This window comes from Ziziphus jujuba, chromosome 3 (assembly GCF_031755915.1).
Source record: "Ziziphus jujuba cultivar Dongzao chromosome 3, ASM3175591v1".
Taxonomy (NCBI): domain Eukaryota; kingdom Viridiplantae; phylum Streptophyta; class Magnoliopsida; order Rosales; family Rhamnaceae; genus Ziziphus; species Ziziphus jujuba.
The window spans coordinates 14,521,693-14,538,237 of record NC_083381.1 but is presented as its reverse complement, the minus strand read 5'-3'; the positions used below and the strand labels follow the sequence as shown (position 1 = coordinate 14,538,237).

Here is a 16,545-nt window from a genome sequence, read left to right as displayed (position 1 = left end):
TGTTCACAATACTTAGCTGTGGAGCTTAAAAGGTTAGGATTCTTTGTTACTGACAATCTCAAAATTTCTAAGGCAATGAGATCGGATCCATTGAATATAGATTTTTTTAAGATTATTGAAACGGATGCAGAGAAAATTGAATTTGCTAATGGATTTTTAGACAACTAAATTAGAACTGTTGTGGATTATATATCTATGTCTATGTACAAGGGGATGACATTTATAAACAATTGGATTTGAAACTTATGGACATATGTTGTATGATAGTGGATGTTGATTTCTAATTATGCATGTAAAGACAATTGTATGACTATGTATTATGTTTTAGTATATTAACATGCACTTGATTGATTTGGCTAATTGTTATTTTGTTTAATTATATTACTATATTATATTAGCATTTATTATTATATACAGGAATATTGAATGACAAAAAGAAGAGTTTATGTTGTATTTAAAGGTAGACAACCCAAGATATATAATTCTTGGTTTGAATGTCATCAACAAGTGCAAGAATTTAAAAATTATTTATATCAAGCCTATAATGTAACTGGAAAAGCTAAAATTGCATATGTTGAGTATGTGGAACAACTGACAAGGAATTGTAATGAGGCAAAACCAATACAAAATACCCCTGTACATACACGTACTCACTTGAATAACGAGTGGCATGATAGTTTTATATTAGGATGTTTACTTGGATTACTATCAATGAGTGTATTTACTTATTTATTATATAAGCAGATTATCTTTGTAAAATCTAATATATATATATATATATATATGTGTGTGTGTGTATGCAGTAATTGTTAAAAGTAAAACTACATGTGAAATATATATATATATATATATATATATGTATGAAATGGAGATAGATATTCTTATGTTATCAACAAATTTTTAATTAAATATAAAGTTAACTTTTTTTTATTTGTAGTTAATTGTTATTTATGATTTATCATATTATAATTTTATTTTCATTGGTTTTGAAAACAATATATTAACGTCATCTATGGGTGTAAAAAAAGAAAATACAATTGTCTTATAAATATCATTAAATTATTTTTATTTTTAATTAATTGTTATTTATGACATTGTATGTTATAATTTAATTTTAATTTATTTCTAAAATTATATATTAATATAATTTGTGGGTGTAAAAAAAATTAAATTTTATATGTAAATATAAATATATAAATTTACAACTTTAATAAAATATAAATATAATTTTTAAATTTTTTATTTAAAAAAATTATAAAACAATCCAATTTAATCCCATCCTGCATCAATCATGGAACAACTAGTCTATCATTCAATCCGTAGATATGTCAAACATAGAACTGCACTATTTATCCTGTCTAATTCAAATCCATCCTGTCCAATCCAGTTCAATTTGGCCTTATCTTGCTTTGCGTATCAAATACAACCTTAGGGATTATGCTAATGGGAGGTCTATATGATTATGAACGTGTGTGGCTGGCCACCAAATTGATATACGTATAAATATCAATTTTTGAATATATTATTATTATATTACCTTCTCGATTGAATATACGGCACTTTAAGATTTGATTTTTTTTTCATTTTGATTTTTGAAATTCAAAATTTTAATTATGATCAATTTAAAGATCATTTTATATAATTTTATGTAAATAAAATTAATTTAAAATTTATTTATACAAATAAAATTTAAATTCAGATATAAAAGCGCCAACAAATATAATAATTCACAACTAAAATTGATTTTTTTTACAATTCTAAAATAATTTTTTTACAGTTTCATTCTTTATACACTATTAATTAAATATATAAAAAATATAAAATTACTTAATACAATATTATTTATTTCTAAAATATTCCTAATTCATACCATCCTAAAATTATATATCTTTTACAAATAAAAATTCTTTTCACAATTTTAAAATAACTGTATATAGTCCTTTTAAAATTAATTTCATTAAAATATTTTTTTTTCTTCTTTCTCGTTTGAATTAGGGTTGATTTTCATTTTTAAACATCTTCAAAATTATAACTTATTATTTTGGAGCATTCAATCATAAATTTGTAGATGTTCGGTTGTGAACTTCTAAACGTTATCATTTTGTTTAGTTGTTTACTTCTGAATATGGAATTCTACATGGGTACATTTTTGAATGTTCAATCGTAAACTTTTGTACAGCATTAAAATATTCCTTTGTATACCTTTGAATATCTTTAAAATTATAACTTATTATTTTGGAGTGTTTGATTATAAACTTCTATACGTATTTTAGATGTTCGGTCGTAAGCTTCTGAACACTATCATTTTGTTTAGCTGTATACTTTTAAACATGCAATTCCACATGGATACATTTTTTGATATTCAATCATAAACTTTTGTACACCATTAAAAAATTTGTTTGTATACTTTTGAACATGTTAAAATTGTTCGAACGAAATTTAGAGATATTAAATATCCTAATTTTATTTAGAGATAAAAATGCAAAACTATAATGGAGCTGCTTTATATCAATCACAAAAAATAAAAATATAAAAAGATCATTTTGAGATTGCATTTAGTGTTATAATCACAAACTAATTTGTTCAAAACTATAGACTGTCTAAATCTATTGTCTCATGAGTGGCTACATCATCTGAAATTAAGTTCTTGAAAGCTTTTATTTGGAAAGCATATGTTTTACATTCAATTAGATATAAACCATCAATGATTAAAAAAAAAATTGCATGTTTTATAGCGTAAGGTATTTAATATATGTGTATATATATATATATATAATGCTCGACGGATAATAGCTGAACATCCTGATAATGTTCGGATGAACGCTTCTGAACAATTAAAAAATATTCAGTTTTAAACTTCCAAATAAAAGATAAATTTTGACATATTAGAATCAAATATAAGCCGACCTTGTCATTGGTATATGATAGAAAATATAATTCAAACTAAAGCAATCATCACAAAAAGAAAAAAAGAAAAAGAAGAAAAAGCTAAATATATCTTACTATTTCATATTTTTGGGCTTTCATAATTTATAAATAATTATTATATTCGCATCTTTAATTTTTAATGGAATATAAATTAGATGGATATATATATAATATATTATTTGAGAAGAAGAATGAAATTGTATAAACAAATTATTTAAATAAATTTAGTTAATAAATATTCCTAATAATAATTTTAAATAGGAATAAAAATATAAATTAATAATAAAATTATATAGAATTCAAAAAGCAATGTAACTAGAAATCCCGCATTTCAAAAATCTAAATTTAGGTATAATTTAGTAAAAAAAAAAATAATAATAATAAGTCACTACTAACATTCCAAATCATGTCAAATTTAAGAAAAACTGCGGCAGTTATCGTTATCATAATCGTATACATAGCGTCTATTAATAGGTTTTGAGATATTATTACCAAAAAAAAAAAAGAAAAAAAAAAAAGAAAAAAAAGGTTGAGATATTTTACTATGATAGACCCTACCACATGTTAATACCCACCATATCATTTGATTCCCACGTGCAAAGACCATCTGATTTCACTCATCTCTCAAATCTCAATAATTCATATTACCCTATTTAACAAAATAATAATAATAATAATTCATATAATCCTAATAAACTCTTATCCTTTCTCTGTTACCCAAAAAAATATCTCTTATTACTTTTTTAGTTTTTTGCTCGAAAAGGAGGGTTACATTATCCAAAAAACGGAGGGCAAAGAAATAAACTAACAGTCCGACTTTAGCCTGAATGCTCATCTTCAGCCACGGTTGACCACGAACAACGACGACGAACACAGAGCGGCGATGAAAAAGAAGTTTCAGATCAAGAACTGAAAGAACAGCTAGCTACCACTAGTCGCCACCAACTGAACTACGACTCAAGCTTCGAAGCTTCAGATCTGGCCAGTTAAGCTTCAGATCAAGAACCTAAAGAACACCTAGCCACCACTAGTCGCCACCAACTGAACGACGACTCCAATAAGCTTCAGATCTGGCCACTCAAGCTTCGAAGCTTCAGATCTGGCCACTCAAGCTTCAAATCTCGCCTAAAAGATATATAATTAGCTGAGGGAAGACAAAATTAAGAAAATGACTGACGCTGTTGTTGGTTTCGTGTTGGAGAAGTTGGAAAGTTTACTCGTCCATGAAGCAAATTTGTTCCGTAGAGTGAAGGGCGATGTTAATTTGCTTCGAGATGATCTTGGCATTATGAATGCCTTTCTCAAAGATTCTGAAGGGAAAGGAGACGATCATTATATGGTGAAGGTGCTAATCAACCAAATCAGAGACACGGCTTATGAGGCCGAAGATGTCACAAACACATACATGGCTCAAGTTATAAAGCAAAGGAGAAGGAAGCTGCTGATGAAATTGTTCCATTGGTTTGATCACGCATTTGCGCTTCACGCCGTTGCAGAGAAAACCCAGAGCGTCAAGAAAAGGATTGAGAATATTTATGCCAATAAAACAACATTTGGCATAGAAGCTCAATCTCATGTGGACGAAGAGGCAGAACAATCACTTCAACAACGCCGGAGAAATGTTGAGGAGGAAGATGTGGTGGGCTTCATCGACGACACAGCAAAATTGGTCGATCAGCTCACCAATGAACAGAGATTACATCGCGAGGTAATTTCAATCATAGGCATGGGTGGTTTGGGAAAGACCACACTTGCCAGAAAAATTTATAACGACGCTCGTATCAAGAATCGCTTTGATCATTGTGCATGGGTTAATGTATCTCAAGAATACAAAACCAGCGTACTGCTTCTTGATATATTGAAATGCTTTGTGAAATTGTCAGACGAAATGTATAAAATGTCTAATGAAGAACTTAAAGTCATGCTGCGTGACAACTTGAAAGGAAAGAGATATTTTGTCGTCATGGACGACGTGTGGAAACCTCGATTTTGGGATGAGATAAGAGCATGTTTTCCCGACGACTTAAATGGAAGCAGAATTTTAATCACTAGTCGGGAGAAAGAAGTTGCCTCGCATGCTAGCTCAACTCCTCCTTATTTTCTACCATTTCTTGATAAGGAAAGGAGTTGGGAACTCTTATGCAAGAAGGTGTTTCGAGGAGAAAAATGTCCTTCAAATCTGGAAAGACTCGGGCGGCAACTTGCCAAAAAATGTAAAGGCTTACCACTTTCTATTGTGGTATTGGGAGGTATTCTGGCAAACAAAGAGAAGACACAACAAACATGGTCCAATCTTATTGGCAATGTCAATTGGTTCCTCATCGACGATGACAACAAGCGTTGTTCAGATATTCTCGCTCTGAGCTACAGCTACTTGCCACGTAAATTGCGAGTATGTTTCTTGTATGTCGGTGTCTTCCCTGAAGATTTTCTGATCCCTGCAAGGACATTAATTCAAATGTGGGTTGCTGAAGGATTCATATCTGTTGAAAATGACAGCAAAAAGATGGATGAAATTGATGTTGCTGAATACTACTTGGAACAGCTCATCGATCGAAGTTTGATCCTGGTGGCGAGTAGGAGAAGTGACGGAGGCGTGAAGACGTGTCGTATCCATGACCTTGTAAGAGATTACTGCATAAAGATGAGCATTCAAGAGAAATTTTACGAGGTTCGTGTGAATAGTGCTGACCTTAGACGTTCATCAAATAGTAGCATCCCTCGAAGACTATCCATACAAGGTAACATTGATTCTGAAAGCATTTCCTCTTCAAGGACCAGCAATAATTCAATTTCTGTTGGGTCCTTGTTGTTATTTAACTCATATTTTCATTACAACCCTTTGAACTGGGCTTTGAAGAACTTTAGGTTTGTCCGGTTGTTGTCTGTTGAGGTTGGTAAATCATCTGATTATTTCTTTACTTTTTCTAAGGAAATAGGACAGTTAGTATTTCTAAGATACCTTAGAATATCATTCTGGGGTCCAATTGTTACGGTCGGTTCTTGGAAATCATTTCCTGCTTATATATGCAAGCTTCCATATCTTGAAACAATTCACCTGAAAGGAGGGGCTGCTATGCCCATGCCAAATGAGATATGGATGATGAAGCAATTAAGACATCTCTACGCAAGTGGTGGAATAGAATTAGAACCACCTTCAAAAGTTGGTCACACTTTAAGCAACCTCAAAGTCCTTTCCTTTGTACGGGTTGATGGGAAAACTTCCATTCTCTTTCGAAAATCTTTGTTCCCAAATTTGAGAAAATTGCATTTAGGTATATATTCTCCACACGTCATTGATACATCTACGACGTCGGAAATATTGGCAAGTCTAGAGTCCTTGCAGAACCTGCAAATCTTTAAATTGAGTGACTTAAAAGTCGGGCGACGGTTGGATTTGTTCCCATCATCATCATCAGAATCATCATCAAAACTCACCAAGATTACATTTGTAAAATGCGAATTCTTGGACCCTAACCACTTGATGGGAATTCTTGGGAAACTTGCCAATTTACAGATCCTAAAGATTAAAAACTGTGACATGTCGTCTAGGCAGCTACATTTCATGGCGGGTGAATTTCCGCAGTTGGAAGTCTTTGAAATGATTGGTGTAGGAGATATTGCAACGTGGGAACTCGAGACACATGCAATGCCCAACCTTCAGCATCTGTTTATACGCGGATGTGACGATTTGAGAAACCTTCCTGATGAACTCTGGAGCTTGGCCAACCTCAGAATGGTAGAGGTATCGGCCATCCAACCAGATTTGAGGGAGAAGCTCATGATCAAGCAATCGAAGTTGAAGAAGGAGGGATATTCTTGCAAACTCATTCTTCGTCCTGGCTACTATTCTCCTCCATGGCCCTGCAGTCCCCCGAGGTATTTTTAATTAATTCTTACTTTCATTTTTCTTCAATGCCATCTTTTTCTTTTTATTTTTTTCTAAGATAATGTTTACTTTATTTTATGATAATTATTGCGCTGTGATGAAGCCAATTAGTGATGAAGCCAATTTGTGTTATGTCCTATATATATATATATAGTTGTTTCCATGGAATGAAGATGAATTTTTTTTAATAAAAATTTTAATTACGATTTTGTATGTGTAATATTTAAAAAAAAAAAAAAATGCAGCAGCAGAAAGTACATGGCTGCATGCTCAATCTAATCTGCATATGGTAGAGAATCGTGGGGTGGAACTGTTTAAAGAATTTATGAGAATGATATAATTATGTTCAGTTAATGTGTATCTTTAATAATAATTTTATAAAACTGACAAATATTTACAGAAAAACAACAAATGAAAATGTCTATATAGCTCGCTTATTAATGCAAATAAAATGCAAAAGCTCGCTTATTAATGCAAATAAAATTTTTTAAACGTGTCTGTCTCGTATAATTTGGTCCAATGTATACTTTTTTGAACAGGCAATTGAAATTTAACCCCTTTCTTTTTTGAATAATTAAAATTCTAACAACATCTACTTAAAAAGTAATTTTTTTTGCAATCCAAAAATAACTATTTACAGTTTTGTTTTTAAATTACCAAAACACCCCATCCAATTTCTCAATTTTTTATTTTTTTTTAATTTTTTATTTTATTTTTAAGTTTTGCTATTGTGCTATTTTATTTTTTATTATTAAAGTGTGCTTCCCTCTTTCACTAACTTAGACTTCGCCCCCATTTAGACATAATTTTTTCTCTGTAGATATAAATAAATCGAAATAATTTTTTGATGATTCTGTGAGATGGGTTTTTGAGCTTTTATAGAGATATATAATGATCATTTTCAAAGAGAGAGAGGGAGAGAGAGAGAGGTGGGTGGTGGTGAATGTGAAAATGTGAATTAGAGCAACACTTCAATCAATCGAAAGCAATCGGCTTTCATTAGTGACCTTCACACCAGTAGGCACAGCCATTGACCGCCAGAGTTCATTTTAAGAAAAAATTGAAAACTTTAAATTTCATTAAAAACATATATACATATACATATTATATATATATATATATATATATATATATATCTATACATATAAGAGAAAAATTAGGTATCAACCGCATCGAAAAATTGCCAGTAAGTTATTGGAGGTCTAGTAGCAGGCTGTACCAGATTGGCGTTCCTCTGGTTCATCGTCGTGTTTGGAGAAGAAGACATTAAAAAAAAAATTAGAAGTTAGACTTTTTGAAAGCTAAAAATAAGAAAAAGAAATTAACAAGGGTATTGTTGTAATATAAATTTTTAGGACTGTATGGAGTTTGTTTTGCATTGTGAGTGAGTAGAATTTCTCCTACTTAAATTATCTATTTTATTATTTTTGTTTCACTTTAATGATTTTAACTGTTTTTTGATATGATTTATTTCAATATGATTACAGGAAAGTGAAGACGATGAGCATTTTTATAAAATAAATCATATATTAAAATTAAAACAAATAAGTTTCTTAAGACATATTTTAAGCAAAAATAAATAAATAAATAAAATAAAGAACAAGAAACAAACTATAATCGGAGAAGAGAATGTAATTCTAGGGATTTTTGGTCCATTTCTACACAAATAAGGTGTAAACGTATATGCCCATCATTATGATCTGCCAATCTCTAATGATTATCTCCTTAAGTTAAATGAATTTTAGAAATAAAACATTTTTCCGAGAAGCCTTTTCCTTCCTCTCAACCAAGACATTTGGAACCTACGGTAAGGTGGGTTGAAAAGTTGAACATTGGCAGCTAAAAATTAAATTAATATTGACCAAAATGTTAGCAAAAAGAGCTCCCCACAGTCCAGTGAGAAAACTGAATCCTCTGAGAAGCAAACATTTTGCTTCACATGGCCAAGGCTACATACTTTTCTAAGTTAAACAGTAAATGTTGATCATACAGCAAATAATCTTGCCAAGTCGACTTCTTATTTACTTGTTTATTTTTCCATAGCCGTGTGCATATAGATAAGTCAAAACCGTTGTCCGCCTTTGAGCTACATTGATCAGGCTCCATATCGCTGCATGCTCAAGAGCTTAATATTTATTTTTTCAATCGTTGGCATGGGTGGTTTGGGAAAGACCACACTTGCTAGAAAAATTTATAACATTACCCCGTATCAAGAATTATTGTGTGGGTTATTGTATCTCAAGAATACAAAATCAGAATGTTAATTATTGATACATTGAAGTGTTTTGTGCAAATATAAGACGAAACATATAAAATTTCGGTCACGGACGAAAAGGTTTAAAATTTAAAAATTTCTATGAAAATATCGAAATGTATCGAATATCGATAAAAAAGATGGAAATTTATTTTAAAAAATAATTTTTTTTTAAATTTTAGCATTAGCTTATTTAAACAATCAATTATTAAATTGATTATAAAAATTACAAAAATATTAAATAGATATTATATTTTTCTAAATCAATTTAATTTATAATAAGTGTTAATAATTATAAATAAAATATTATTGATAAAAATATACAAAAATAATATATATTTGATAAATTATTTATTTTACAATTACATTATAATTTATAAATATCATTCAATACTCATAGAACACTTAGATAATTGAAAATTATTAATGTTTTTATCGTTTTCATTTTGAGATGTAAAATGTGAAAAGTAATTATTAAAAAATATATCTCTTTAATAATTTTTCATGTAATTATTAATATATCAACTATAAAGATCTTGTATTAAATATAAATATCTTTAATGTTTAGTATAATGTATTCTATCATTTTTTATTTTTATTTACTTAATATTATTAATTTAAATATTATTAATATCAATTCTACATAATATTATATTTCCATGTTATTATTTCTCATTCTTATATACTCAATTATTAACTTGTAATTATAGGATTCTAATGAATCTATCTTATACAAAATATATAGCAAGTATATATATATATTAAATATATATAATCAATGAATTAAATTTATTAAAGTTATTGAATTCAATTCACTTTATTTTATTTTATATTATTAAATACTTAAAAAATAATTAAATATTAAAAAAATTACTAAAGTTAATTTGGTAAAATAATTTACTAAACAGACATAATGTTTTTAAATGTTTTATTAAAAAAATTCATTGATATTTTCAAAATTTTTATGAAAATTTTTAAAACTTTACATAAAAAATTTTGAAATTTTGATGTATATTATGGATTTTTTAATCAAATTATTAAGTATTTAATATAGATATTTTAATGGAAATTTCCATAGAAATTTTAGTGAAATTTCAAAAGTTTCAATGGATATTATGGAAATTCTATTCGTTTTCATTTGGAAGCTAAATTTTATTTCAATCCTTTAAAAAAATAAAAATTTCGAGAAAATTTTGAATAAATTTCGGATATTTTAAACCTTGGATATGAACTTATATGTCCACAAATTTATTGGTTGATAATTCCTTTCAAATGTAATAATTTTTTTTTTCCAAAAAATATACTTTTATAAGTTAGTATTACTTTTATAAATTAGTATTATAATACAAATTTCAAAATTTTGTGAGTTCTAGTTTCATATGACTGCTTAGGCTCAATTTCAAAGTAAACAAACCAAGTTCAAGTTTTTTATTTTTAGAAGACCAAAACTCAAATCTAAATTTTAAAGTCATAACTTCAATTTAACATGGATTATATATATATATATATATATGATTGAAAACTAGAAAGAAAAATATAATAAGATTAGCTAGTGATTAAATTTTATAGTTTTGAATTTCTACTATGAAATAAGGAACTTTAATTTTATATTTTTAAAACAAAAAACACTTAAATGAAATACAAAAAGCTTACAAAAAATTTGGTACTGTATAATAAAATAATCTCATGTCATTTGCAGATGTTTAAGCTACGAAATAAAGTTTAAGATATCTTATAGAATGAATATAAATTTTATCAAAAGTGACGATAAATTTTATTTGAGATAATAAATATAAACTTTATCAAAGTGGCAGGATAAAAATAAAGTTTGTAAGATTTTATTAGTATGATATTATGTTTTCAATATTTAATATTATTGTCCCTTCTATAAAGGAAAGGAGACACCATTTCAAGGTAGCAACAACGGTGCTTAATCTTAATGCGTTTGAGCTGGATTTTGTTCTTATTTTGTTATTACATTTCTTAGATGAATTTTAATATTAATAAAGTCCTTATTATTTTTAATGCTAATCAGATTTAAGTGCCTTATTTATTTATTTATTTTTCATTCAATTTAACATTTATTTCAAGTTAGCATGCCAAGCAATCGAGATTGCAAATGTTAAAAACAGCTAGATATATTAGTTGGTAAATAAACATCTCGTTGCCCATAGTTTTACTATAGGGGAAAAAACATTCGAGTGCTCTCAATTATTAACTATTTTAATTATGAGCAAAAGGTTATTTACTATTTTGCATTTATTTATTTAACGAATTTAATTATTTTAAATTTACCTAATGTTTAAATGAGAATGACATTTTTTTTTTTTTTTTGGTTTTTGGAATAATGTAATCAGAAGTCTTTATATTATAGTCACATTTAGGCCTTCAAACTATTTTTATTTTATTTTATTTTTTTAAGAATTTGCTAATTTGTCTAACCATTTGTCTCTAACGAACTTTATCATGAGAGAATAAAGTAATATTTAGTTTAGGGGCAATAAACACTAAAAAAGAACTAACTAATATATTTAAATGTATTTTTCAACAAAATAAATATGTTTTACCAATAATAATTTAAAAATCTTAAAAAATAATCTTTATAGGAAATCATGAAAATAAAATTAGGGAAGTACTTTATCCTTTATTTTATTTTTTTAAAAAAAAGATAAAAATATTAAAATAAGTATAAATTATTTTTCAAAAAATTTTATTCTTAAAATCAAATGCCAATTTGGGGAACGTTTGGATTTTTTTCCCATCATCAACATCAAAACTCACCAAGATTACATTTGTAGAATGCGAATACTTGGGCTCTAACCACTTTGAGAATTTTTGGCAAACTTGCCAACTTGCCAACGTACGGATCCTAAAGATTACAGAATGTGATATGTCGTCTCGGAGGCTATATGTCATGGCGGGTGAATTTCCTTTAAAACGATTTGTTTAAGCTTTCCCATGTGGGAACTCAAGAGACATGCAATGCCCAACCTGTCTGCATTTGGTCATCCAGAATTGTTACCATTTGAGAAATCTTCCAGATGAACTCTGGAGCTTCACTAATCTCAAAATGGTACAGGTATCCAAAATGGCGCAAGATTTGAAGGAGAAGCTCATAACGATGCTATCCTTTTCTTTATTTCTTTATTTATTTTTTTCCCTAATATAATGTTTATTTTATTTTTATGCTAATTATTCTACTGAGATGTAGTCAATTTGTATGATATCTGATATTATATGTATCCTAGGCATGGCATTATTTAATAGCGTTGAATATTAGTGTATTAATTTTTAATATATAAAAACAATTAAACAAACTTATCAGTACTTGCAATCGTTCAGTGCACATTTCCAAATAGGATCCTACGCCTCCTGCAGCACCCAAGATAGCAGCTTTGAAACCAGGTGCTCCTCCTTTGACCTTGGCATTTTCCCTTCTACCAGTATTTTCTTCCACCTCTTTTGCACCACAAAGAAAACAATATCATGACCGTCATCAAAGTTATGTATTTAATGTTAAGAAAATTTTGCACCTTAAAGGTACCTAAAATGTACACCCAAGAAAGTACAGAAGAACATTAATGCATTCATATGAAGCACCAAATAAACAAAACATGAGGAAGCAGAAAAACATGATTTAGAAAGTAGTTATGTTCATAATCATATTATTTTATGTTTTCATTTATGTTTAAGATTTATAACATACAATCGGCTACCAATTGAATCTTTTTGGATCATCATAAACATTAATAATTATACACACACTCGAATGTTTTTTATATTTGTAACAAAACAGCCAGCTTCATATTTTACATACACGATTAGTAGCAAATAAAACCGTGTTTGATTTTGCATTCTTCTTTTCTAATGTATAACTTGATGGAGAACCAATTATCTTGATATAAAATTATAAAATATATCAAGACACCATTGCTGCTGATCATTAATGATCAAGGACTTTCTTCTGTGCAACAATTAACTTAAGATAGAAAATTCTATGATTCCTGCAATTGAATCCCAAATCAACATGACTGAATGAAAAACCATAAAAAAGAAACTGAAATACAAAGAAGTATCTTGCATGCCATGTGGAAATCAAAAAGACACAAACTAAGTGCTTAGATTGCAAAACACAAGAAGGGTTATAACCTTTTACTCCTTGATCAAGAGCAGTATGCATCGTGCATCATTAGAGCAGCAGCTTCTCCATTCAATGGATCAGATGGGTTTGGATACATAACGGACTGAGGAAGAAATACTTCAACCACATTGATGAGGTCTGAGAAAAATTTTAAAATGAAAATAATTAATCCTAAATTTCCAAAAGTAATAGCATTATCACTGAGCAAGAAAAAGAAATACAAAAAAGAATATATCTTGTTGGGTTTGTATTCCTAAACCATAAAAAGTTTCCATAAGCAAAGAAAGTAAAGAATTGACATACCAAACATGGAGCTCCATGTCTGGTTGATAACATCTAAAAAAGCCGAGCCAGACCTAGACGTCAAGAAACACCAAAGAAGTCAGACTCCAATATTAGCTTCACAATGGATTTGCATCTTACAAATTATAGAATTCAAAAAGGAAAATATCACGCCAAAATGCTAAATGTTTAGCATCTGCCAACTCACATTTCGTCAACATTTGGATAGTACACTTGTTAATAAACCCAATAGATCGAGATTTATAAAGATAAGCATCTGGCAGCTCCACCCTTATCCTCCATAAACCTCCCTGATAAGGACCTGACATATTCCATAACCCAAGAATTCCATTCCAAGTTTTGGTTTATCTACAAACATAATCATCATACCTCCATTGAGGAAAGTTAAAAACTGGAAAACTTACAATCCCTCAATGAAGAAGAATCAGAGAAGAACATAAGTAAATTTTCTGACAAGTCAAAATTCCAAACTAAATTGAATGGTTAGCTTAGATATTTGGACATATTTCAACAGTCAAAATGCTCAAAGTATGTATTTTACATAAGAGAAATGTTAATGCCAAATGTGTAGCTATGCAAATAAATCAAATTTTTTTAAAATTTATTTCTAACCAAACAACATTAGCAAGATAATAACAAATAACACAAGAATGCTAATGTTTACAACGAACTAAGGATAATGACCATACTAAATATTAACAGAGGCTATAACTTACACTACTGAAGCAGAACCATACTAAATAATAGCCATTCAAAGTGACATGAAAGAAAGTAGAGAAATGACATTCACTCAAAATGTCAGACAGGATGCATGTTAATGTATTTTGAAATGTAAATGAGAGTAACATAATCTCACATGTAGCACAGTAGCAGTTGCAGAATAAGGTAGTCACTAGCTTTTGAAGAGACTCAAAGTGAATTGTGCAAAAGACTAACTAACCTGTAATAGTCACAAACTTGGTCTAGCTACTTCCCCAACGCATTCCCACTACAGCCAGTATCCTGTTATAACAACAATAGACAACAAAAAATTAAAAATAATCCAAAAGAACTCCAAATATTAATTGTAATAGGTATCATGCAACATAATTGATATGTATCATACACACTTTCCCTACAGCCAGTATCCTGCTCAATGAGCCTCCTGCAACCAAAAATCAAAACTTTTGAATTAAATATCAAAGTAAGAAGTTCAACAAAAAATCAGAAGAAAAAAAGGCAACGATCACTATGAAATATAAAAACACACACTCCCTTTCAGCCAAAAGATTAAATTCTGTAAGTGGGAAACCAGACCTCATCTATGCTCTTTGCAGTCTGAAGTCTGTTATACATCACATGCCAATTTGGTTTAACAACCTGAAAACAAATATTCTTGTAAAAAACCAAAAGCGCAGTAAAATTCCCATATACAGATGAAACTATATTTCAGGAAGAATAATAACCAAAACTTAATTCATCTTAATGGTTCTGTTCCTTTTCCGCTGATCACCAGCATTGGATGAAAGCCAGACCCAACACATCCAGCCAGAACATCATAAAACAGATACCTGATACATGGATGTTCATTTCGTAAGTGGCAAGTAAATTTCCTTTCTTGAAAGGGAAAAGTCCATAAAATTAGCAGTTAATAGCACAAATAACATTAAGGTATGATAAAAGATGGTAAAGTAGGTGTAGGTGTTAATTGCAAGCAAGCACTCCAAGTATCAGCTTCAACTGTTTCAAATGAGTTCCACCATTTTGAAGAGTCTGCGGACGTATCCATATTATGTCAGATTTTCCTCCTTTTGGCCATGCATTTTGTTTTCTGCTTACATGGGCATCATAGGGCTAGTAAACATTTAAGTAAAACAATAGCAACCAAAAATGAAAAGCTACTTATTAAAAAAAAAAAAATAAAAAAGGCATAGATTTCTATACCGTAAAGTTTTAGAAACCATAAACCTCAAAGGACAGATGTCAAAGTTTAAGGTCGAAAAAACAGAACAGATTCGCCAGTGAGGAATACTTCAGCAAAACACCCAACCTAACAGAGACAGAATTACCTGATGCAGGTAGATATTACCTTTACTTTCCTCTTTCTCTCTGTATTGCCCCTGAATTTCAGAAGTAAGACTATCAACTTCTTGAACCCTTTCTTCAAGGTAGACCTGTGAAATAACAACAAGATAAAAGAGATCAAGTTACAAACACCATACAATATATATATCTATATCTATATATATATATTTCATATATATTGATAATTGAACAAACTTGCACTTTCTTAACATACACCATTGCCAACGTTAACCTGCTAAAACAACCTAAGAAAACAGAAATTACAATGAAAATAATCACAACTTAGAAGCACTATTTTCAAGTTTTAAAGCAAAATATGAGAACAGAGAGAAAATCAGAAAGTATTCAAAAGAAAAATCATGCAAATGATAATGTGATATGAGACTAGCCACCACTTGCGCACACATGCACAGAGTTATAAAGTTATTTTGATAAATCATGTGAAATTCCCAGGTCTTTTGAGAAAATATACCGTTTTGAAAGCCTTCTCCAGAAGCTTCACAATAAATGGTCGTTTCAGTATTGAACTAACGAAAACCCAATACCCAATAACAAAAATACATCAAAAAAGAGTAATATATATATATATATATATATATATATATATTAAACCTCCCAAACCCCCTAACCGAATCCCCCAACCAAAACGAATGACCACACTAAGAGAGAAATAGAGCTCAAACAAAATAACAAGTGGAAGATTGATGAATGCGCAAAATACCTTACAGACATGGGTGAAGCGAATAGCCAAGGGCCTGGATTGACGTCTCACGGACTTAGTCCATCGATTCGAGCATATATCGAAACCGGAAATCCTATGAATATCAGCTATTATCAGAGGAGTTGTGCGGCTGCCGGAGAGAGATAGCCAGAAAGAGATCGTTGAACACCTCACTCGGCCCATTTTAGGATTTTTGTTATAATGCTTATATTAGGAAATTACTCAGCGTTCGCTTTATTTTTTAT

The 16,545-nt window shown here is 29.5% G+C and overlaps 1 protein-coding gene and 1 pseudogene across 1 annotated transcript; one reads left to right on the top strand and one right to left on the bottom strand.

Annotated features, from left to right (window-relative positions):
* Positions 1 to 4,096: 4,096 nt before the first annotated feature.
* On the top strand, positions 4,097 to 6,817 carry LOC125423371 (disease resistance protein RPP13). The gene has a single exon (XM_060815353.1). It carries the CDS (start codon positions 4,097 to 4,099, stop codon positions 6,815 to 6,817), a length of 2,721 nt encoding a protein of 906 aa, XP_060671336.1.
* Positions 6,818 to 12,282: 5,465 nt separating this feature from the next.
* On the bottom strand, positions 12,283 to 16,542 carry LOC132803053 (ubiquitin-conjugating enzyme E2 5-like; annotated as a pseudogene).
* Positions 16,543 to 16,545: the final 3 nt, after the last annotated feature.